The following is a 26387-nucleotide window of genomic DNA, read 5'->3' as shown; positions in this document are numbered from 1 at the left end:
AGTGACCGAAATCGAGTCCATATTGTCTTGGTTGCATGACTCATGTCCAACTCATATCCATCCTCTCTGTGTCATCCTCCAATGGTTCTTCCATAGTTAATTTCTTCCAGTGACCGTGAACTGAATCTAATGGTATCGGTACACCGTTGGTTGTATATCCACCCAATTCACAAGCACAAGGCAACTCACATGTTGACCTAAGTTTGCAACCACACAAGTTTTTATCTGTTCCAACAATGTCAATTCTCTTCATCTCATCAGAAATTAGTGTCATAGCGGCCCTGGAGACAAAGTTTCTCAAATATTGAAAAAATGGACTGTTGTGTGTCTTCTCTACATAGTAAAAACTATTTTGAAAAGACTTCTTAATTTTGTCAACTCCTAGTATTATGTTGTTATTCATGGCTTCCAATGACTTGCATAAGTCTTCTTTGTTGTGTTTCAACATTTGCTTCAGTTTTCAATGTGCAGACTCAACTCTAAATATCAAATTGCAAATAATAGTCAATTAAACGCCAAAAAAAATAAAAATATAATTACAATTTTGAAATTAAAAAAAATAAAAATATACCTATTAGTCGTTGTGTTTCCTAAATGAATCACTCGATTGGTCCATGCTGCAACAAATTGTTCTTTGTGAGGAGTCAACCAGGTGTTATTGACATATTCGACAAACTTGCTTGAATTAACACGTGCTTGCTGAAACGCATTCAGCCGCTGCTGATACTCCACCTCATCTTGCAATGTGTACAATGCCTGAGAGCTTTTGTGTCATTAATTTTTGGAGCATCTTTACTCTGAACCGGGATAGGATCACCAACAACTGACTTTTGTGTTCCAATAGGATCCTCAACACTGCAATTTTTTTTTAAAAAAATTCATGAGGTCATCCATAATGTCCCCATACACACCATTCTTTTTAGAAGCTTCTTTGCAAAATGTTGTCAAAACAAAACAATATGCACCAAAACGGGCAAGCTCAATCACATCGGAATCAATTGGATCATTAACATCCACCATGTTCAAATAATCAATTTTAGCATCCTTGGTCCATCGCGACAATACCAAAGTGCTAGGAATGTGATCAACATGTTCTTCCTTCATCACATAAAAATAAGAGAACAAGGAAGTCCACGAGAATCAAACAACCGGCACGAACATTGGAATGTATCACCATCGTAAACAACTGTTTTTTCATATTCATCACGATAATATTTAGTCAATGTATAAAACTTTGTATCTTCAATTTCCTTTTTATGTTTAACAATCAATTCACCGGCCTTCATAATTTCTTCTTTCACTTCTTTGAAAATCTCCGCTGTATAGATTTTAGCAGCACTGCTCTCAATCAAACGTAGTTGAGTTGTCAACACAGGTTCTGAAAACTTTACCTTAAAATCTTCAACAAGTTCATTGTTTCTGTAGCCGCTCTCAGAGCCTGCTCAAAATTTTGCATAAATTCAAAGATGCATCCTTTCTTTCTGACATAACTCTTTATTATTGCATTGATTGCTTCACATTGAGACGTAGTTCTTATACGTCCAAAAAACTTATCCCGCAAGTATGCAATTGCCCATAGTAACTTGTTCTCGTAGGTTTTGATAACCCAAGGATGTCCTTCAACTCCATTTTCTTTAATCATCTCTGACCAATACTCTTCAAAATCATCATTTGAAAAATTTGAGAACATGACTTTTTTAAATCCCTTCAAAAAACCTGAATTCTTCACATTATCACCTGCATTCTTATTCAAATGTCAGGCACATAACCGATGGGTCGAATCGGGGAAAACCTCTTTTATAGCCTCCCTCATAGCCCCATCTCCATCTGTCACCACAGCTTTTGGGCGTTTATTTTCCATACACTCCAAAAAACAATTCAACACTCACTTATACTTCTCCGTGGTCTCATCTGATACCAACGCAGCGCCAAAAATTATTGTTTGGGAATGGTGGTTACAACCTGAAAATATAACCAACTAGAGGTTGTATTTGTTCTTCTCGTATGTTGTGTCAAATGCAACCACATCTCTAAAACAGAAGTAGTCAGATCTACTGGTCCCATCAGCCCAAAAAAGAGACTTCATCCGTCCATTACTTCCGGCAGCAGCATATTCAGCATAGAGCATGGGATCAGTAGCTGACTTTGCATTAAGATAATGTAGCGATGCGGTAACATCACCATCTTTAACAATATCACGCATTTTTTTTAACAAAATAATTGTAAAGATCTTTCTTCGTAAACCCAACACCACCATATCCACCCTTCTGAGCAACCATGTACCCCATAATATGACAAGTTATAATTCCACGTGATTGCATACCATCAACCTGAGCTCTATCTGCTTCACTAATTTTACGATAAACTAGGTGTAAGTGCACAAACCTAGTTGATGTTAATTCATGGTTACGAGTCTCTTCAAACACAGATACTACAAATCTACCCTTATCGGCTTTGTATGTCACAAGAAACCTAGCCGTGCATTTCGTACGTGTCAAACGTCGGTGCTCTCTTTTCCTATCTAACCTAGATATGTGTCTCTTATCTCTTAAACCTTGTCTACTGTATACAAAAAGCTTGTTTGTTATTATTTTACTACCATCAGGCCCTATTTTCTTCTTATCATCACTTTTCCTAACGGAAAAACCTTTACATTTACCGTATTGATAATAAAATTCATAAGCTTCTTCAACACTACCAAAATCCATAGTACGAATTTCATCAGCAGTCATAGAATTAATATGTACCGCTCTTTCACCTACATATGCTTCATCATCAAAATCATGGGCATTTCCATCATCATCACCATCATCATCATCATCATCGTGGTCACCAGTATCATCGCCATCATCTGACTTATCATGCCCACTGGATACCGAATAGCTGGAATCCTCATCATCAGATGTATGACTATCAGTTGAACTAACTTCATTCGAATCAACATCTACATATTCATCATATTCTACCATTGTTGTGAACCTGAAACACAACAATTGTCACCATCAATAAAAATACCTCCTAATTCCATAATTAAAATGAAAGGTAATTAACACAACTGAAAATCAAATTTATACTCCCAAATTGGATCATGCCTCCTAGTTTTTGGGTGAAGTGCAATACTGATGGAGCCTCTAGAGGTTCTCCAGGTATTTCTTCTTGTGGTGGCATCTTTAGAGACCATCTTGGTACTTTTTTAGGTGCATTTTCGGCTAACATTGGTGTTGCAACCTCTCTTTATGCTGAAATTTGCGCTGCAATTTATGCTATTGAATTTGCTTCTGCTAAAGGATGGACCCATCTTTGGCTTGAATGTGACTATATCCTCTTAGTTCAAGCTTTCACTAATGTGAATGTGGTCCCTTGGAAGCTGAAGGTTAAATGGAAAAATTGTCTTCATATCGTTAGAAATTTTCGTTTTAGATTTTCTCATATTTATAGAGAAGGAAATACTTGTGCAGACAGATTAGCTAATGCGGGTTTTTTTGTTGATGGGTTAGTCTGGTGGGATCAATTACCAAGTTGCTCTAGAGAGAGTTTCTTTAGAGATAGAGTTGGTTTGTCTAATTATCGCTTTCGCTAATCTTGTTTTGGTGGGTTTGGTTTATGCCCCCCCACCCTTTCTTTTGTTTTTTCATTCTAATAATACTTTTGGTGAGATGGTAGAGGAGTGGTAGTGCATTGAGGTGCCAACATAGTTGGGATGTCGATGAATTACTATGATGCCATGCTCTCCATTTAAAAAAAAAAAAAAAAATTATTACAAATAAATCTGCAATTCAATTTCAGCATGAACCCTAATTTCCAATTGAAATCAAATTGATTTTCTGCATAAACACTAATTCCCAAATTGAAATCAAATTAATTCTTAATAACTATTTCTGTTTCGTATTTACCTTAGCAACTGCACACACAATCTTCTTTCACAAACTCGCCGTCGAATGGAGTTCCGTTCAAACTCAGAAGAAGGAAAACGATGAACTAGCAATGTCTGTTCGTCCAACAATGGCGAGCGTTTTGGAGGTTAATGTTGTTGTTTACACTTTGTTGGTGATAAAAAGAAGTTCAGGAAAACGAAAACGATGATGTTGTGTCTTTGTTGGTGATGAACACAAATTCAGAAGAAGGAAAACGATGAAGTTTGATTCAAAAAAAATTACAAAGATTATTTTGTCATGTTGTTGTTTTTTTTATTTAATTTAGTTTTAATTAATTTACAATCATAATTAAAATTAACAAAATATAATATTGGGGTAATTGTGTAAGTTTTAATATGTAAGGGACTTAGTTGAAATATTAAAAGATGCTAAGTTATATGGTAAGTACCATACATGAAGCTAGGTTGTACCATATCATTCAAAGTTGGTCAACACTGCATCCTCATTGGCCAATTTTGGAATGTACCAAAACATTCCAACTAAGGAATGTACCATAGAATTTTCCCAGAGTTATTTCAATATCATTATACATGTATAACTATACATGTAGGATATGGATTGAGTGCATTCACTTTCACCATGCAGTCATGCATTCACACCATCTAATGATTCAAATTTAATACTAATCAAATAAATAAAAAACAAATAAAATGATCCAAATCCATACATGTAAGTTGTAACCAAATCAAATTTAAACAGTTTAGTGTAAATTTTCATGATTTGATTTCACAATCAAAATGATTCATCATAGATGATAATAAGTATATTACCATATTAAAATAAAGGGACAAAGGCCAATGAAAGAAAAAATTATAGATATTTGACCTCGGGTAGCCTGGTGTCGCGCCGCGAAAAACGCCCGAGCGTAATTACGCGCGAAATGAAACACAGAGTCACCACCAAACTTTATTTATTCCCGAAGGAAAAAGAAAATATCGATAAAACCTATAAAAGGGGTAAGACATGGTCATCACAACTGATGTTTCGGGAGTCGATTATGCAAGGGGAAGGTATTAGCACCCTTCACATCTGTTGTACTAAACGAGAACCTTCTTATTAGCTTAGGGTTAAAAGTGTTTTTCAATTTGTTTGCATGTTTTTTATTAATTATTGAAGCTATTTACAAGGGGAAAAAATTAGTTTTTTATTATTGGGTTTGACAAGATGTTAAATCTTACTCCTATGTATTCTCAGGTGCATTCAAAGTTCGGTAGAAAATGTTTGTGTGTTGGTTGTTTTTAGTGAAAGATGTTTAAGTCGCATTCTTTATATAAATGAATGATATATTATATTGCATTGTTGAAACATGTACAAGTATATGGTGTATATATATCACAGGAGATATACATCACAGTAATTGAAAAGGCTATTGTTATGCCTAAACTTAAGCTAATTGTAACTAACAATAAAAGACATAATTCTATACAATTATCATATCCTTTAATGATTTTGATTTCATCGGATATGTGTTACAGCTGGCCCATTACGCCCCCTCAAGATTAAGGTTCCATCAGTGACCTTTATCTTGGATGTGAGTTCAGTGAACTTAGCCGTAGGCAGAGGTTTAGTAAGTAAATCCGCCAGCTGGTCCTTTGTAGACACATGTGTAACAATGAGTTTGTTCTCTTGAACTTGTTCCCTAACAAAATGATAGTCCAAGGATATGTGCTTCATTCTTGAATGGAGTACAAGGTTGGAGCAAAGGTAAGTAGCACCCACATTGTCACATAATAAACGAGGAGGGTCATTCATCGGAATTTGGAGCTCATGAAGCAGGTTTTGGAGCCACATTAACTCAGTAGTTGTAGTGGCAACTGCACGATATTCTGCCTCGGTGGAAGATCGTGCCACAGTTCGTTGCTTTCGTGAGAGCCACGAAATGGGGTTGCCTCCAAAGAAGATGATGTACGCTGAAGTTGATGTTCGATCATCGCTGTTGCCCCCCCAATCTGCATCCGAGTATGCTACCAGGTTGTTTGTAATTGTTTTTCGTAGCATAAGACCATGATTCATGTTGGTGTAAGCCCTAGAGGCCAATTACTTATAATTGAATAATAGATGTATTGAATAATTTACTTATCAAATAAAAGGCTTTTCTTTATTTATTTTATATATGATAAAATGATAAAGTCCCTAGAATAGTCAGTTCACTTATGGAACGTTAAGTATGACTTAATCGTGAGATTCCATTAAATATAAGAACACTATTCTTAAACATATCCATAGTCAAGTTTTATTGTGAAATGGGATAACGATAAAGCATAAAGACTATTATGTTGGTAGACTGATGATCATATCTCACTGATCATGGATAATGAGTTATCAAGTCTTCACATAGATATAAATGTTAAGGGTAACTTTATATCGGATTGACCCACCATGAGAATACTACATAGAGTGTTATGAAATGTCATAAGTTTTCTCATAGTGATAAAAGGTGTATTCCACCCTTCGACCTGAAACCACTATGTACCCTAGATGCAGGAGTGTAATACCTTGTTGTCATTCAAACGTTATCCGTAACTGGATAATTATAAAGATGGTTGATGGGTATCCCACGAATCATGCTGAGGGACATGAGTGACCTAGATGGAATTTGTCCCTCCTACATAACGGGAGATATGTCTATGGGCCCAATATTGAACTAGACAAGGATGACATACTATGCCTTGTGTTCAATATAGACATGAGGACAAAAGGGTAATTGTGCACAAGATATTTATCACGGAAAGGTTAGTCAGATCACGTGACATTCCTATGACTTGGGTAACAGTGATGTGTTGCTAGATACCGCTCACTGTTTATAATATTACGATTAATATTATTGCCAACGTCATAAGAACCTACAAGGGTCACACACATAAGGACAGTTAAGAAGGGAAAAATAAGTAAGACTTATTGTGGGGGTGCAGTTAGTGAAAAACGGTTATTGGGCTTGAGAAGCCCAATTTCGTGTAAACTAAAGACCTCATAAGAAACTCTATAAATAGAGCCTTATGAAGTTCAAAAGTTACACTTTTGAAACCCTAACTAAGTTTAGAAAAATTCTGAATTTCTCTAAACCCTAAACCGCACAAAATTCCCTCAGCCTTCATCCAAGAACAGCTAGCACTGTGAGATCGAAGGTTCCTGTTCGTGTGGACTAAGTGGAGGTGCTGCAAGTGCGGTGCTTGTGATCGATAAAGGCGGCCACAGATTTGTTCTTCAAAGGTAATATTCTAGACCTGATCATGCTCATTCGCAAGAATCCATTGATGGGAAATCTTAATTTTAAAATTCCGCTGCGTTTATAAAAGTGTTTTATGAAACGATTTCCCAACAATTCATTGTTTGTTTGGTGTACCGAAGAATACGTTTCAGATGCTGCAAGTGAAGAGAGGTTGGTTTATGCATGAACTGTGACAATTTATTGATGGCGTATGACAAGTCGGGACGAGTGAGATTAAGGTACTGAAGTCCACCAATTATCCTGCGATACTCGGTGGCATCGGTGGATGTTGTGCCATCATGGAGTTGTAGCACGGCTGTAGAAGAAAGTGGAGTGGAAGATGGTTTCGCCCCCTCCATGTCAAACCTTTGTAGGAGCTCACGAATGTATCTGTGTTATGTGAGAAAAATTCCATTGCTGGTAGGAATTATTTCGATACCCAAAAAATAATGAGGTTGTCCCAGATTTTTCAATGAGAATCTATGAGAGAGTGCCTTGATGAAGTGTTGAAGAAATGTGGAATTATTACCTGTGAGCAGTAAATCATCTACATAGACTAAGAAGTAAGCCATAATTTCACCCTTGTGATAAGTGAAAAGAGATGGATCACTTTTGCTTGTTTGGAATCCGTAAGATAGAATGAATGCCTTGAGAGAATCATGCCAAGCACGTGGAGCTTGCCGAAGACCATAGATTGCTTTGTGAAGTTTGCAAACATAGGTGGGATGTTCCACATCTTTCATACCCGGTGGTTGATCCATGAAAACCTCTTCAGTGAGTGCTCCTTGTAAAAAAGCATTGTTTACATCAAGTTGATGCATTGGCCACTGATTTGAGATTGCAAGCGTGAGAATAATTTTGATTGTTTGTGGCCGAACAACTGGGGCAAATGTCTCCTTGAAATCAATACCATGACATTGTGTGAATCCCTTTGCAACAAGACGTGCCTTATAACGAGCAATGGAGCCATCACTATTTCGCTTGATACGAAATAACCATTTGCATCCAACAATATTTTGTCCAGCCCTTGGAGGCACGAGAGAGAATGTGCCATTTCTGATTAATGCTTCAAATTCATCTGCAATTGCCTTGCGCCAATGAGCATGTTTCATGGCCTCACGAATATTGGAAGGTTCCAAGTTTTCTGGTAGGGGATGTTTGGATACAGTGTACATCCTCTTTGGTTTGAATATGTTATTCTTGGACCTTGTGATAATTTGGTTTGGCTCATGAGAGGGTGGTGGAACTGCAGAGTTATCAGTTGTGATAGTAGTAATAGAATCAATAGAAGGTGTAGAGACATCATTACCTGACATAGCATTTGAAGGCATGAGTTCCTGATCTTCAAGGGACATAGCAGATGACGTGAGCGGGTCATTGTTATGGATTGGAATGTCGGTATGAAGAGGTTGAGGTGTGTCAGTTATAGTTAAGGATGGTGATGGTGTGGGTTTGGTGAGTTGAATGTAAGGGAATATGTGATCAAAAAATTTGACATGCCTAGAAGTGTATATTTTGTGAGTTTTAGGATCAAGACATATGTAGCTGTATTGGGATTCTTCATATCCGAGAAATATGCATGGTTGAGACCTTGGTTGAAGTTTGTTGGAAGCATAAGGTCGCAACCATGGAAAACAGAGACAACCAAATGAATGGAGATGTGAGGGAGTTGGAGTTTTCTTATGAAGAGTTTGGTATGGTGACTGCATGTTAGGAACAGGTGTTGGTAACCTATTAATTAGGTACACTGCAGTTCTAAATGCAAATGACCAATATTCGGGTGGCAATTTTGACATATGTAGTAATGCTTTTCCAGTTTCAACTATATGTCGGTGGCGTCTTTCAGCTGGGGCATTCAGTTCAGGTGTATATGGTGGTGTGGTGAGGTGAGATATGCCATGAGTGTGTAAAAATGATTTTAGTTTGATAAATTCTCCTCCATTGTCAGAGTACAATGTGACAATTTTTTCTTTGAAATAATTTTCAACAAGATTTTTAAATGTAGGAAACAAAATAGAGACATCTGATTTATTTCTTAATGAATAGAGCCATACATATTTGGTAAAATGATCAACGAAAATTACATAATAAGAGAAACCATCTATAGATCTAATGTGGGCTGGACCCCATACATCAATATATATAAGTTCTAATGGTTTTTCTGTTTTAATACTAGAGACAGAGAAGGGTAGTTTATGACTCTTAACACTATTGCAGGATATGCAAGGTTCTTGTTGGCTCTATATTTTGCAAGATGGAAGTAGATGTCTTAGAATGCGGTCAGAAGGATGCCCCAATATGTGATGCCATGGTGGAGGAATGGATGTAGTTGTGACATATGACTTTGGTGGGAATGATGGATTGGGCATGTGGTAGAGTCTGCTGCTATGCTGCCCTCTTAGAAGAGGTTGCCTTGTCTTCAAATCCTTTATCATGAAATGATCAGAAAAAAATTCAATGGAGATAGAGTTAGTGTGACATAGAGATGAAACAGACAACAATTTTTGTGTAATTTTTGGCACATGTAAAACATTTGATAGATGAAGTGATTTAGAGGGAGTGTGCAGAATAGTTTTACCAATATTAGAGATGGTATGTCCTGAACCATCACCAACCACTAGTTGATCTGAACCTGTGTATGGTTGAGCGAGATGCAATTGATCCAGATCATTAATGATGTGATGGGTTGCTCCTGAGTCTAGAATCCAATCCGAGACACCTGGTGGCATGGCTCTAGTGTGATGAGCAGTGGGAGTCTGGTTCCTTCTTGGAGGATATCCACGCAGCTTGTAGCACACTTTGGCTGAGTGTCCTGGTTTTTCACAGTATTGGCACACTATGCGCCTTGATGGGCTTCCTGATTGGTTGTAGGCCTGTTTTCCAGTTCTATTGTAAGACTGCTTCCCTTTGTAAGCAGTATTTGCAGTAGCAAGAAGAGGGGTTTCTTGCACAGTTTCATCTCTCTTCAAATAGTTTTCAAAGTCTGAGAGGAGATCATGAAGATCATCAAATCCAATAGGATTTTCTCTAGTTCTGAGTGCAGCAGTGACCTCACGGTACTCAGTTCCAATTCCATTCAAAGTGTGGATGACTAGATCAACATCATCTACCGGAGAACTTATGATGGCCAGCTCATCAGATAATGCCTTGATACCATGAAGGTATTCAGCAATGGATTTTGATCCTTTTGTGGATCTAGAAAGCCTCTCTTTTAGATGCATGATTCTTGAGCGAGTTTTGCTCGCAAACATCTTGGTGAGAGTATCCCAAGCTTGTTTGGAATTTTTCACATTACCTAACATGGTAATGATGCTGGCATCAACAGAAGAAATAATGGCATGAAGGATCAATTGATCCTGTCTTTTCCAGCGTGTATAAGTTGCATCAGTTGTGGCTGGACTTGTATTAGTGCCATCAACATAGCCTATGAGGTCATAACCCACAAGGAGTGCATTGAATTGAACACTCCAGGCAGGAAAGTTGCTGTTAGTCAATTTCAGTGATGAATGTGTGTTGAGTGCAATAACAGAATCTTTGTTTGAGGTTATGGGAATTTCAGAAGTTGTGGATGAAGGCATGATGAAGAAAAAGAAAAAGAAAAAAATATGAATCAATGCTTTTAAGATATTTGCTCTGTATACCATATAAATGAATGATATATTATATTGCATTGTTGAAACATGTACAAGTATATGGTGTATATATATCACAGGAGATATACATCACAGTAATTGAAAAGGCTATTGTTATGCCTAAACTTAAGCTAATTGTAACTAACAATAAAAGACATAATTCTATACAATTATCATATCCTTTAATGATTTTGATTTCATCGGATATGTGTTACAGCTGGCCCATTACTTTAGTGGTTAAACTTATGCTTGTATATGGGTTTAGAAACCCATACAAACAAGTAGCAGCCCATATTATTAACAAAGATAAAATAAAAGAACTCAAATAAAATTAAACAAAACTAGCCAACTCTCTTTTGGAAAAGGAGTTGGGTGGATTTAGAGTATGGTGGTAGTGATGTTGTGTTTCTATGGTGGTTTTATTGTGTGGTGGTTATATCGAAGATAGTGGTAGTGAATGATGGTTCTGTTAATGAGTTGTAGAGATTTTGAGTGAAAGTGATGATGGTGAAGTGTTTTGCAGAGGTGGTGATACTGATGGCCGTCTCTGAGTATTTAGAGGTCCAGGGCAAAAAATAAAAATGGACCCCTTATAAAAATATAATATATCTAAATTGTAAATAATTTCAATAACATCAAAAATAATCATTCATTGTTGTGACTAATAAAAAAAAAGTCATATTGGAATTAATATTATCAAAATACATTTTAGCTACTTAAAAAAAAACCCTCCTTCTAGCATTTTTTGAAGCAAATTCATCAACCAAATCTTCATATTGTATATTCTCCAACAAGTCATTCTCAATTGCTTCGAGAAAGAGAGGAGAAGGGAGGATGAAAAATTCCCCTTTAGTTTCACGGTGCGGTGACGAAATTGGTGATTCGGTGAAGAGAGGAATCGGAGGATGAGGAAGTGAAATCGCTGAAGTTGATCAAGGGTGAAGAAGGGGTGAAAGAGAAAGTGTTTAGACGCAATATACCACTTTTCTAATTATGTTTTTTTTTTTTTTGAAATATATTTTTGTTTTTTTTTTTTTATCTAATTATGAAATATATTTTTGTTTTTTTTATCTAATTATGATTTTTTTTTTGTCTAATTATGTTTTGTTGGGCCATAAATGTTGCTGGGCCACTATTGTTGCTATTTAAACACCCCCAATATTACTACCTATTACCTTTTTTTTTTGTGGCACCCTTTTTTTTGTGGCCCTGGGCTGGAGGCCTGGAAGCCCAGGCCCAAAACCGGCCCAGTGATGAAGGTGGTTGTAATGGTTGGTTTGTGAGTGAAAGATGAAGATTGAAGGTGAGATGGTGGTTTATGGTTGTTATAACAATGCTTTCTCTGCCTCCATTTTCTCTTCTCTCCCAATCTTTGATTCTGATTTGAGCTTGAATTTATACTCAAAGGATTAGGGTTTGGTAGATAAGAGAGGAAAGAAAAACATCACCTCTAACCATTGTTGAGTATTTGATTGAATTGGGGAAAAAGACAAAGCTTTGAGTTTGAAAAAATGGAAGTTGAGGGCAGCAAAGTATTTTATGTAATCCCGCCCAATATTCTTAACAATACTGTCTAAGAGATAAAGAGATGGCAGTTTTTGGTCACTTGGTACCTGGAAAGTTACTAACATTGTTCAATTAAACATGCCTTTTCTTATGACAAATGCATAAACAAGCAATGGGCTAGAAGCAAGATTTCCCTAACAAATGTAAACGAGAAATTTAAACCAATAATAATAATAAATATCCCAATATTAGAACTTAGCATCAAGGTGAATTCTTCGGTATACGTATTATGTGGACATGTACCGGTACACTGCTGGGGTGACAAGCATTTAATGCATATTTTATTTCTTTATTAAGTTTTCTATTTTAAATACTACTTTTTAATATTTGCAAATGTATCCTTCACATTAATATAATCATCAATCATGTTCCATAATAAATCAAAGCATATCAAATCTTTCAACCTAGTTTTTTTTTTAACAAGATTTAAATATTTTAATCCTTCAATATTTTCACCGTTTGATTAAATTCATGGGTCATATAAAATGTGTATCCTTGGATTTTTTTTGAATAATTTTTTTAATATTATTAGTTTATAAAGTTTAATATTTATTTATAATTTTTTTTTTTGACAGTTATTTATAATTTTTTTTGTTTACATATTTATTTATCGTTTAACCATATATTTACTTTTTTTACAAAAAAAAAAATTATAATTTTTAATATGTGTATATATTTTATTGTAATACTATTAATTTTTAGTGGTTCGTAATATTTTATAGGGTTAAATAAGTTTTTAGCCTCTGCAAAATTATTAAATTTAATTTTTCATCTTCATAATAAAATATCATATTTTTATCCCTACTAAATTTTTATGCATGCAATTATAGTGATGTTGTTAAGTTGATGTGTATTTATGATTATTTTGCAAATATAAAACATTATAACAAGTTTGTCCAAAAATAAGGAGCTCAAAATTTGATTTTTAGGTCAAAATATTTGTTACCTTTATCTTGATATTTTGATATAGAAAATTCATATTTAATTCATACCCGTTTTGAAAAATACTAAAGTTTTGCAATAAACTTTATATATTGATCTATTCTAGACATGTGTCGCGGCGTGAAAAATCCTCGAGTTAAACACTCGGAAAACAGAGTTGCCACCGAATTTTATTTATCCCAAAAAGGGAAAGGAAAATATCGAAAAAAATCTTGAGAGAAAATGGTCCGAAAACCGTGAGATGGATTCGGGAGTTGGTTATGCGTGGGGAAGGTATTACCACCCCTCACATCTGTTGTACTCAATATGAACCTTTTAGAGGGAAGTTGTTTGTTTGCTTTAATGCGTTTTCAATATTTGCTTAAATGTGTGTTTCTTACTTCATCGATGTGGGGGAAAAAGTTTGTTTTTTATGATTATGCCCGACAAGATGTTGAATCTTGCTCCTACGTAGAAAATGTATGTTTGTGGGTTGGTTGCTTTTAGACGAATGGCGTCTAAGTCACATTCTCGTATTTAAATGTTGCTTGTATGCTCGCACTTCGGAGGCTTAAGCATTGTTTGTATTACGGAGAATGTCTCATTTTCGTATTTAAACGCTGCTTGTATGCTCGCACAGTGGAGGCTTAAGCGTGGTTTCTATTATGGAGAACAGACAAATTCACCCCGCTTGTGAAAAGAGTTTTATTACTTTTACTACGCGCGTGAGCAGAGAAAAGGTTTGAATGTGTCAGATTGCTTTTAGGAGTTTTTATGAAAACGTCCGAGAATGAGGATAATCCGAGTCATGAGCCATACGTCAGGGCCTCTAATCATCCAGGGAAAGAAATTCATACGTCAGACTATCCCTTTTTATTCCATTTAATGATTAAGTTCTTTTATTTGATTTGTTCAAAAAAAGTTCTTTTATTTGATTTAAGAAAACCAAAAGGAAAGATGAAGCATATGATGAAGTATTTTAACGTTTTTTAGTGTTCGAGAGTGAGAATGATTCAAGTCACAAGTCATACGTCAGGGCCTCGAATCATCCGGGGAAAGAAAACCATACGTCATACCTTCCCTTTTTCATTCTATTTATTATTAAGTTTCAAATGATTTAAACAAAACAAACAGAAACAAAGAAATATGCGTGGACTGAAGCTTTTGTCAAACCGATTAATTTTGTCAATCATGGTTGTTCAAATAAGTGTTTTGAGAATGAGAATGATTCGAGTCACGAGCCATACGTCAGGGCCTCGAATCATCCGTGGAAAGAAAGTCATACGTCAGACCTTCCCTTTTTCATTCTATTTATTAAGTTAAAGAACTTAAAAAAGGTACTTAAATAAAAGCATTCATGAGATAAAAGTACTTAATTAAATAAGCATTTATATGAGTAATCAATTATAAAAATAAGCACTTATGTGAGTAAGCACTTATTTGGATAAGTACTGGCTTTGAATAAGCACTTAGTGCCCGTTTGGCCCTCCTTATTTTAGCCTTTAAAGTTACTTTAATAATAAAGTTGAAAATAAAAGCTTTAAACTTAAAGTTAAAGTTATTTGGTATTTATTATTTTTTTCAACTTAATTATCACTTTTAAATTAAATTTGTTTGGTAAAATAGATTAATAACTAACTTATCATCAATTCATGATCATCTAAATTTAAAAGATAATTATCCTAATAATATAACAAACTTAAAAAAAGATAATAATAATAATAATAACAACTTAAAAAAGATAATTATCATAAATTCTTTTTTTAACCACTTATATTGTGTTTTTTTCATAAAAAAAAAAAAGATACTTCTTATTTTAATAACTTTATCAAAATTGTGTTTGGCCCTGCTTCTCCTTAAAAGAAGTAGAGAAGTAAAAAATAAGGAGGTCCAAACGGACACTTAATCGATTAAGCAATTTTAGCAATTAAAACTCAAAACCCACAGAGGATGCAAGCAGAGAATGGGGGCTAACATATAGCAAAACAGAAGGACCAGGCCCAAGCCCAGTCTCCTTCACGTCCAAACAAAAGAACAGATTCAGAGTGGTGAAGCTCTATGATGTGTGGTGCAGCGCTCAGACCCGGACCTTCAGATCTATCGGATGGTTATGATTTAAAAAAGCCAAAACAGATCTGGGTTATCAATTCTTTTTAAAAATGATCAGACGGCTGTGTTATAAACTAAAGAGGGAGCCAATGACGTAAAGACACGTCATCGTCTTCAACCTCTATCTTCTTCTACCTCAAGAAGAAATCACGATGAACACCACCATGGAAGCTCAATGAAGCTTTTCAGAAAAAGTCAAATTGGCCTAAAAAATCACAAACGAATATACCATTTCGCTTAATTTTTCACACTGATCATGAATCCATAATTAGATTTCACAGTAGAAATCCATAAATTAAGCGACACCATGGAGAGAGGCACTGCCGCCGCCGGGATGGGGCCAAAATTGAAGGTACAAGAACAATTTACTGTAACATGTTTTAAGAGACACACGAAATTGAAGGTACGGGATGCCGTCATGGAGAGAGACACACGAAAAGAGAAAGAAATGTTTTTTCAAAGAAATGTTTCAGGAGAGTAATTTACTGTAACATGTTTTAAGATTTTAAAATTATAATAATTTTCATAGGTGTAATTTGGAATTTTTGTAAATTAAAAGAGTAATTTAGAAAACTTATATCTAAATAAGTATTGAAATCACATGTTAAATTATCATTAATGTGGACCAATTAAAATTATACACATCAACGGTGTACCAGTACACGTCCATGTTCACCAGCATCAAATCAAATTTCACCAAAAGTTGACTTCAACCCTATTTGAGAAAGGAAACTGACCCCATGTCAGACACAAAAACACACGTTTCCAAAGATTCTTAACCCTATTTGAGAAAAGAAATTCAATATCACTTCCAATAACTTCTCAAACGAAAGAAACAAACATGTGTTATAAAAACCATATCAGATGTCATTTGGAGCCCTTCAAGCTTTACTTGTGAATTGTAAGCTAACCTAAAGGCATGATGACATGAAAAACCTAAAAGGGGGAATACTAGTAAAATGAAAAAGGTAACAAATTCCCATTAAGATTGGAACAAAAAATTCATAAACCAATTTGGGGATATACTGTTTTCGAACTTGAACCCAATGAAATTGATAGGGTATGCATTTATGTTCAGATTTACCCAGAAATAATCACAATCAAAGACAAAAATCAGATTACGATTCACCAAAATATGAGCTATTTAATGAATATCCTAAAAATGGAATAAATCATCCAAATCAAAATGAAAGACACTAAACAAATCACAATCATAGGGGGAAAAAAATTAGGGACTAACAAAAAGGTGAATGAAACTGAGATGAAAAGTTCATGCAAACTAACTTTGTGTTGGTTATGTGGTCGTGCGGTGGTGATGAAGTGATGCGATGGTGATGAGCATGACAGCTGCCTGCCTAGGTTCGTGACAGAATAAGAGGGGGAATGAAATTTTCATTTCTCCCCTTCCTAATCTAGCCGTTGCTATACACACTAAATCCGCCGCCAAAATACACACTAAAACCACCAAGGATTTACAAACAGCAAAGGCGGTGGAAAGGACGCCACAATAACCGTCAGGATTCAATAGAGCGGCGGCAGTTCAGTAGCAACTGCCTCAATTTGCCTATAGCTATTTGCTTATTTTCTTGTAGTGAAAAATGCAATTTAGTTTAACTTGTATGCAAAGTGTGGAAGCACTCTCACAAGGCATGAACTATTTTATGGCCTAATGGAGAAGTATTTAACAAAGATCTTTGGATGTGAATACATAAAATGACACCTACTGCAATCAGGTTTTTTGAAGAAATGTTTCTAGATGGAATTGAGCCTAATTGCCTATAATCAATCATGTTGGATACTAGTGCATTACCTCTGTGAAGGACAGGGTGCCTCTTGTTTCTAGCATATATGCGATTGTAGTAAAATGAAATGCTACCAAGAAATAACAATTGGCATATGCTTGCACAGTTTATTTTTTTAACATTGGTACAAGAATATCAATTACTTTCAAGCAGTGGTTAAAATAAAGGCAGGATCAACTGGTTTTTTCAGGCCTGTTCTATTCACAACCTCGAGGACAAGGTTGTCGTGGAAGTGGTGGAGTAATCAACAATAGTCGAGTAAATTTTTGCATGTATACAATCAACATTGAAGTTGCAGCTAATGTTTTGGTACTTCTACACTAAAATAAGTTCAACGAAAAAAATGCATCCACTAGAACAAGCATAATTGTCACATTTGCAGCAATCAAACTTCAACCAAAGCAATTGACAATTAAGCATAATGTAATATCGTTAATTTATAATAAGAAATACTGTCTACACCAGTTTTTGTTGATATAGAAATTCAAGTTGATCATCATTCAACTGTGACTGTTCAATTCCAGTAACATAAACACTGTTGTCAATTGTCTTCATCCAAAGACTTGACATTAAAAATGCATAAGTGAAAACTAAAACAAACTCAAATGAACTCCTATAGTAACCTATTGTGGAATTCCCTAAAAAGATTAACAGAATTAAAAGATCTCAGCTACTTATCTTCAACTGCAACAATCTTGTATTTTCCTGATACCTGTTGCTGCATCAAAAAATCAAATTAAACTTGAACATATAACACAGATCTACAAATTAATTTTATTCAAACACTCAATAAAAACAATCCTCATGTTTAAAAACAGTGCTATCAAAACTACATCAAGTAAAAAATATTTCAGAATTTAATAATCACTGACAAAAAATTGATTCCAAACATTTAAATGATAGTAATTTTAACATATTGGTGAATTTTTTCCTAATGAAATACAAAGCAGCATTAATAATAATTTATAACATTTATTCAGTCATCAAATAATATTGATAGATCTTCTTAAAAAACTGATTATAAAATAAATAAATAAATGTATCAAAGAAAGATGTTACCTTTTCCCAGAGTTGAGAGTGAGATTTGCAAAAACCAGCAACAACAGTAGCACCTTTTTTCCCTTCTTTATACTCAATACAAAGATCCTCTTTGATTCCACAAGTAATATGAAAACCCAAACCACATTTAGGTTCAGAACAAACCAAAGCACACCCATCACAGCACTCACAAACATAACACTTTTCCAACCACCTCTTCTTTGGAACTTTAGAACAATCAATCCCATCTCTCCCTTCTGGATCTACAAAAAACACTTCAGGCACAAGTAAAGCACAAACCAAGTGTGCCCATTTTCCATCTATTGTTTGTTTCATTGCTCCCTCTGTATTCGGACAGAGGGAGCAATGAACCAGATCAGTGTCGTTTTTAATAAAACGACACCGTTCACAAAACCAATCCCCTTCAGGGATTTCTTTTGCTAATGGGTTTCCATAGCAAGAAGCATGAACCATTAAATTACAACCGTCACAGAAAACAATTGGATCCTCCGCGTTAGCGTCTGTGCTCTGACACACACAGCATAAAATCCCATCATCATCAGCGACAACATCTTGGCCGTTGTCGTCGTCATTGTTGTTGTTATCGGTATCATGTTTTTGAGGTTGTTTCTCGGTTGGAGTTGGTGAGTGAAGAGCAGGGTTGTATTCGACATTGAGATCGAATTTTGAAACGACGTCATTTGGGGCATTGTGGTGGTGGTGGTGGTAAAGGTGAGGTTGGAGAGCACAGACTCTTTTTTTGGTGGGTAGAGAATAAATAGATGGTGATGGTGTTGATTGTGGATTGTGAAAAAGTGATGTGTTTCGAGATTCTTTGCGTTTTTTGGTGGGCAAGAGTGAACATGGACTATGTTGTTGTTGCTGTTGTTGTTTTTGTTGAATGAGTCTGATTCTCTTGTTGGGTGGAAGGTCGTTGAGGTTTGTGGTGAAATCCATTTTGAGGGTGAAGAGAGGAGAAGAATAGGTTTTGGTGTTATTAAGGATCTGACTATTTGATTAAGAAGGAAAGTTTTTTTGGTTTTGCGGGAATTTGAAATGAAATTGGGAGGGATTTGAAAAGGAGAGGGAAGAAATTGGAAAAAGGAAAATGAAAAATGAAAATATTTGGTGCGTTGAAAAATTGAAAAATAAAATATAAGGCGGGAGAGTAAAATTTTTGGAACCTGCGGGCGGTTTGTTGAATGAAAGAATTTGGATTGGGATTTGGGCGAGACAGATATGGGCTTTGTTTAGTTATTTCTGCTATCTGTAAGATGTTTTGCTTCCTCCACCCCCCCTATGTCTCTCGGGCTCTATAAAAACTTACAACTGAAAGAAAAATTACATCGAGATATATTTATTACAACATAAAAGTACTTTAAAATAAAATATTAGGCATCAAAATTAATAAAACATGAATGGCTTGAAAATTGAATTTGCCATTAACATCTCCCACTAGGGATAAAAGATGAGGTGGGGAACTTCCTACCACTACCAGGGTTTTTTTTTTTTTTGGAAAGCTCATTTGTGTTGCATTCCATTTAATTAGTCATAATGTTAATGGCCCATAAAATCATCATAAAAGGACATCGATGAGATTGTGAAGATTAATTGATGATGAACTATGCAACCATATACAATAAAAACTCTTTATAATTAATAATGTAGGACTGAAGAAATTTATTAATTTAGAAAGTTATTAATTTATCGATAAATTAATAATTATTAATTTAAAGAGTTTTTAAGTAATTATATTGTACATACCAAACAAAAAGACAAATTAGTCAATGCCTCTTAGAATTACGTTGCAGCGAACCTTGAGACTCAACGTAAATTAGTAACTACTGTGTTCATATGCATTGGAAACAGACAACTATTGAATCATATTTCAATAGAGTGTAATATTTTTTTTCTTCAGTTTGTATGAATTATTAATTTATGATTTTCTTGGGACCGAAAATTATAAAGGGATCTCCCGAAAAATTATTATCTTATTATTTTATCGAGTTTTTCAATTTTTTACATTGGCCCAAGTCTGGACCGGACAAATTTATTATTTTAGAGAATTTATTAATTTACCGAGTATTAATTTAAAGAGTTTCTACCGTACTACAAATGAAATGGTGAAAATAACATAAAGAAAATAATTGAGAGAAGTGAGTAGATGAGAATGAGAATGAAAGGATGGATGAAAAAAATATGAAGAAAGGTTATAATTTATAGACTTCAGCAAGGTGTGTGATTGGCCGATGTTATATCACAACTGAATCAGTGACCATTGGCCAACAAACACCATTTGACTATAATGCTCAATTTTTTTACTACCTATCAGTTCACATTTTAAAAAACGAATATCATTCGTATGATATGTTACAAACAATGGTTTTTTAAAAAGTGCATTTTTACAATGCCCGTTGCTTAAGATTTTAGGCGGTAAAATTAGAAAAGGGGCGCCCGAGAAGTTCGGGGGACATGAAAAGAAATTCTCTTGTTTGATAGGCAGTTGGGCAGAATCGTTATCCTGTCTTAAATTAGAATGACCACTTTAATTTCGGAGTATGAATCTTGAGTAATTCTCATGTGATCACAAGAGTTTAGACAATTTATTTTGGCACATAAAATAATGTATTTTTCTAAGGAGTTTTTTTTATAATTTGCACATGTTAAGAAGTTTAAAATAGTAAATTTGTATTGGAATTTGTGTATTTTATATTAATTGTATAATTTTTTAATAAATAATTGTTGTTTTTCAATAAAAATTTACTATTTTTAGTTGTTTTAACACGTGCAATATTATATTGTTTTTGGTCACGGCCAATTAAAGAAGTATGCACCATTAAATAATTTTAAAAAAAAGCCTAAAATCTTATCTTCTTGTTTCGTCTCTAACGAACAGATATTCTTGAGGTGAGGTTTACTTGATTGATAATATTAAATAATGTGACTAAATTATTTAATATTTAAATTTTTTAAATTGTGTGTGACTAAAATTTTTCATTTAGATTTATGTCCATATAAGAATTCCTCTCTTAACAATTTTTCTCTTGGGTTGTATATAAGGGAAATTCTTAGAAGAGATGGTATGATGGAATTAGATTTTGTTAGGCTAGAGAATAAATATTTCTTTACGTTGGAGCTTAGTTCTAAGAGAAGTTAGAGAGATCATCTACTACTATTATCTTTCAATCATCCATAATACACCATTTTCCCCTCAATTGTGTGTTTACTTCTTATTTTTTCTGTATCCATTTCTTATTTCAGTTGCAGGATTTTTTTTTTTATATACACAAGAGGGCCTTAGCCCGGAAGGAAAAAAAAACTCCTATTATCAGCAGAAAGTAAATCTACAACTTGAGGACATTCATCGAAGAATATGATATTCAAATCAAATGTTGCGTAGGTACGGGTACGGTACCGGTATCCGGTACCGGTACTGGTACGCGGTACGATATTTTTAGAAAATTTAAGGTGCGGGTACGTTAGTATAAAATATTAGAAAAATTATTTTTAAGTGAATTATTATCATCATGCTTTGAAAATTTAATTTTTTTTGTCTATCGTCTCAACTATTTTCATAAAAAATGAGAGATAATTGAAATATAATAAAAAATTATAATATTTTAAGAGAATTTTCAACGGTCAATATGTTTTTTCCGTATTCATCATCATAAATCAACCAAATAAAAATGGGTACGGAATCGGTGCGTACCATACGAGTACCATGGAGTATCCGGTACTGATACGTACCCGGTACTGATACGTACCTGGTACGCGGTACGATATTTTTAGAAAATTTAAGGTGCGGGTACGTTAGTATAAAATATTAGAAAAATTATTTTTAAGTGAATTATTATCATCATGCTTTGAAAATTTAATTTTTTTTGTCTATCGTCTCAACTATTTTCATAAAAAATGAGAGATAATTGAACAATCAATATTTGCCAAAGCATCCGCACACATATTCGCTTCTATATAAAAGTGAGTAATTCTAACTTCCAACTCCCTGGTTCAATAACCTTGTAATGCTTTTCATCAATGAGACTCCAGTAGCACTACTAGTTGCACCAGTTTTGATAACCTTTACAACCACCATAGAATTAATATCAAGCTCCACACATATTTCAGCCCCTCAAAACACCCCACAGCTCTGCCGTAAAAGCGCTACAAACACCAATTGCAGGATCATTGTATTCAAAATTTACTACCGAACATTTATTCAAAATTTACTAGAGAATCTAATACAATGTTATTATGGAACTTTCATCTTGGAAGTTGTGCATTCAATTAGTTAAAAAGATAAAAAGTTACATTATGAATATTAATTTTGTCATTTTTTTATATGTTTAACTATTGTCCGGAAGCATTAATTAGCATGACACTTATTTTTTATTTTTGGCTTAAATATGAAAATGATCATTGCAATTACGGCTTGTTTTGATTTTAGTCCCTGCAACAAAAAAAAGTTTGATTTTAGTCTCTGCAAAATACCAAAATTTTTAAAAAGATCCTTGAGGTGAATTTTTAGCTGACATGTCAAGTAGTTGATGATTTGGCAGATGCTGACTAGGATTTTTGATGTCGTAGAATTAACAGTTAATTTTTATTTAAAATTAAAAAAAATTGAAAATAACATGTCAGATTTAAAAAAAACAAAATAAAGTGAAAAAATAGAAATAGAAAATTACAATACACTTACAAAAAAATGTTAATATATTATTATATTTAAAAATATATTAGATTTTAATATCAAAATAGAAGAAATAAATCACACAAAGAAGAAAAACACGGTTTCTGCTCATCTTCTTCAAACCGATAGGGGCTAATTTTATTTTGACGGGAGGTTAATTGAAATTGAAAGTTAGGATAAGAAAGAGTTTGTTCATCCCCTTAAAATTATAGAGTTCTTCTTCGTGAGTTCTTCTACTGTTTGTTGTTGTTCATCTTCCTCAATTTTGTTTTTGTAATTTTGTTTTCTACTATTGGCTTTGTACATCACCATGGGTAATTGACATCCACATACATGAAGCTTTTCTACTAAAGAAGACGAACCACCTTTGCTACTCCACATTTTCTTTCTTATTTGCGTGATTTATCCTTCAATAGCAACTTTGATTCATGAACCCTAATTTTTGCCCCTTCTCTTTACGTGATTTCTTTCTTCTATTTTGATAATTTATTTATATATATTTTTTAAACAGGAAGTTGCTTCCAAAGCAAGCCCTCAAAATATATTGATAAAGAAAAGATAAGATACAAAAAAAAATAAAAAAATAAAAGAGGGGGGCATGAAACCTAACCCTCAACAAAAGAAAACTTAATAAAATCTATAATAAGGCATTGACGATTCCTACCAAAGTCACCTCTTAATTGAGGAGGGATTTGGTTCCACCAAGTAAATCCAGGTAAAGACAAACCTAAGCTAGCTAAGTTATCTGCACAATGGTTGCCCTCTCTATATATATGTGAAACAAAAAAGTTCATGTTGGAGTTCCTAACTAAACAGTTATCCCATCTATTTCTTAAGGTCCAAGGTACTACCTTTAAAGAGGAGAAGGCCATCACCACAAGCATGGAATCAGATTCTAACCAAAGATGTGACCAACCTTTGTTGACCGCAGTTTCAATGGCTATCATAGCACCAACAAGTTCAGCATTTAAAGAGGAGTACCAAGGTTGAAAGAGAAAGCACCTGATCAGTGCATTTTGGCACATATTTTATGGCTTTGTACTTTGACATATTGGAAGTTTTTCTAGCCTAATATTAAATTTTTATCATGTTTCTAAACTTTGGGTCATAATTGAGCTCTAATGTATTTCTTTGATTAATTTTCGGATTTAATTGCATGTTGATCCTTCTCAGTCCGCAGGTCATAACTTGAACTATGAGTATCGGATTGAGGTGTGCGAATATGCGTTGGAAAGATAAGAGAAAGAGCTACAACTTTCATGTTAAGTCCAGAACCCAGTTCGGAGCGCAAAGCAGTCAAATATTTACGTTTATGTTCCAGACTTTATGAAAATAATGTAATTTCGGGTCAAACTTATGTTTTTCGACCCGTAGCTTTTTAAGCCCAATTTTCTCTGAGTACTTAAGCAAAAACACAGCTAGGGTTTCATTCATTCTGAATTCACGCAAAATAGAAAAGAAAGGCTGCTACATTCTCATGGAGAACTAGCAACCCTATGTTGATTCATTGGTATACAGGAACATCGTTCATGACTTAATCTCTGTTTCGAGTTATATATTGTGAGACTTTTCGGATAGATTCGTCGCTTGTATGACTAGTTCGAATAGGAATTGATATAGGCTTTTTCGCGCTTAGCAAAAAGGGTTGGTCGAATTCTGTCATGATATAAACCGTGTTCTAAGTGACGCTTGTTCACTACCCATGGTTAGTTGAACACATTCTTTGCTTAATTGAACGAATTCATATAAAACTGCTTATCGCTTGTATAATTGTCTTATAAACCAACCAAGACATGAATATATAAACAATATTTTATGTGAACCGAGGATAGAATCATAAACGAAGTTTTCTGAAAACCAATGGATTGATCGTCTTTTTATCAATTGAATTTCTAATACTCTTTCGATCTAAACAAACCCAAAACCCCATATTTAATTGTGTTATTCATCATTCTTATTTTTACTAATTATCATATCAGAGGTCCTTGTGAGACGACCAAGGTTTAACTACCTTGTTACTACGTTTTATAATTATAATACTTATTTTTGACCGCGCACGACAACGAACAACACCTAAAAATAAAGCATCTGAGTTCCTAAATATACCTCCACAAGATGGAAGACCTGGATTACCCAATGAAGCGCCATCACAATTGCATTTAACCCAATTAAAAATAGGAGGCTGCCACATTATGTAACACTCCTATATTTCATATATGCATTTTATTGATTTTCATTTGATAGTAATATTAATTATTTTATATCCTATTTATTTTATTATTTAGAATAAGACCATGCATTGTGTTATCCTTTTCAATGGTGTTTATGTGTGCTTTGATCTATGCTCTATTTTATACGGCTAAGTTGTGTTTGGTTTTCTTGATATGGGCGATGGGAAAAAAAATACTGACCCTTACCACTACAGGTACAAAGCTTGAAGATGAATATTGTTGGTGTGTTGAATCGTTGCGTGCGCAGGGAAACAAAAGAGGGTTTTTACTTAAGTGTAATTTAAATATTTTTGAAGTTCATGACTTGTAATATTTTTGGATTCAATAAATTTCTATATTTTCGGTTCAACAATTGATATATCGAAATTTTAAGAAAATAGTAATGATTTGTTTTGTGATAAATTATAAATAATAATAAAAGAAAAGTTTATTTTCTAGAAATAATATAATTAAACGTAATATCAAAATCCGGGACGTTACACTGTGTATTCTAGTAACTTACACATTACTTCTTTTATTCTAGGAGCATTACCATGCTTCATCTTCACATGAAATTTTCACAATAACACAAATTCAGTGATATTAGATTTAGCTTGTAAACCAGAGTTATTACCTGACAAAGAAACTGAAGTTATAATAAGGTTAATTACTGACTTCCGATGCATCTTCTTACTATTAAACCTTCTTTGATTCCTTGCAAACCAAATGAAGTTTTACACAATTTATAATTGCAGCAGCTATGACCAAGTTACAAAGAGGTGACCAATTTGGGCATGCATAACTTGAAAGCTTCATTGACATCACTAAACTGACAGTTAGCATTTAAACAAGACCCAAGCCAATTCCAAATTTTCGTTGCAAAGTTGGAGGTCATAAAAAGATGAGAGTTTGTTTCAAAAGATAATGTATTTACTCTAAAAAAAAATGATATTTTTTTTTAAAAATATAATATATTTTTGAATCTAATATATTAACTTTTTTTTTTGTAAGTATATTAATTTTCTATTTTTATTTTTCAATGTATTTTTTTTTAAAAAAAACATTTTTTAATTTTTAAATAAAAACGACATGTTAATTCCACGTCATCAAAAATCCTAGTCATGTATCTGCCAAATCATCAACTACTTGACATGTCAGCTAAAAATTCACCTCAAGAACCTTTTAAAAAGTTTTGGTATTTTGCAGGGACTAAAATCAAACATTTTTTTTTTGCAGGGACTAAAATCAAAACATGCCATAATTGCAGGGACCATTTTCA

General features: G+C 34.0%; 1 protein-coding gene across 3 annotated transcripts; it reads right to left on the bottom strand.

Annotated features, from left to right (window-relative positions):
• Positions 1-17585: 17585 nt before the first annotated feature.
• Positions 17586-19262, bottom strand: LOC123897881 (protein Jade-3). 3 transcript variants are annotated; one of them, XM_045948680.1, is made up of 3 exons: positions 18804-19261; positions 18233-18773; positions 17586-17891 (listed from the first exon to the last, which is right to left on the bottom strand). In XM_045948680.1, the coding sequence occupies exons 1-3, from the start codon at positions 19166-19168 to the stop codon at positions 17844-17846; spliced, it is 954 nt and encodes a 317-aa protein (XP_045804636.1). In that variant the 5' UTR covers positions 19169-19261; the 3' UTR covers positions 17586-17843. The 3 variants fall into 3 exon arrangements, with proteins under 3 accessions (XP_045804636.1, XP_045804633.1, XP_045804634.1); XM_045948677.1 differs by having other exon boundaries at positions 18233-19262; XM_045948678.1 differs by having other exon boundaries at positions 17586-17885; positions 18233-19261.
• Positions 19263-26387: the final 7125 nt, after the last annotated feature.

This window comes from Trifolium pratense, linkage group LG7, assembly GCF_020283565.1.
Source record: "Trifolium pratense cultivar HEN17-A07 linkage group LG7, ARS_RC_1.1, whole genome shotgun sequence".
In the NCBI taxonomy this organism is placed as follows: Eukaryota; Viridiplantae; Streptophyta; class Magnoliopsida; order Fabales; family Fabaceae; genus Trifolium; species Trifolium pratense.
The sequence above is the reverse complement of the archived record's forward strand: the minus strand, read 5'-3'. Positions and strand labels throughout refer to the sequence as shown.

Coding starts and splice junctions, on each gene's coding strand:
- LOC123897881 (XM_045948677.1), bottom strand. CDS start 19,168: ATGGATTTCACCACAAACCTCAACGACCTTCCACCCAACAAGAGAATC. Junction 17,892..18,232: donor ACTCTCAACTCTGGGAAAAG/GTAACATCTTTC, acceptor TTTTTGATGCAG/CAACAGGTATCAGGAAAATA.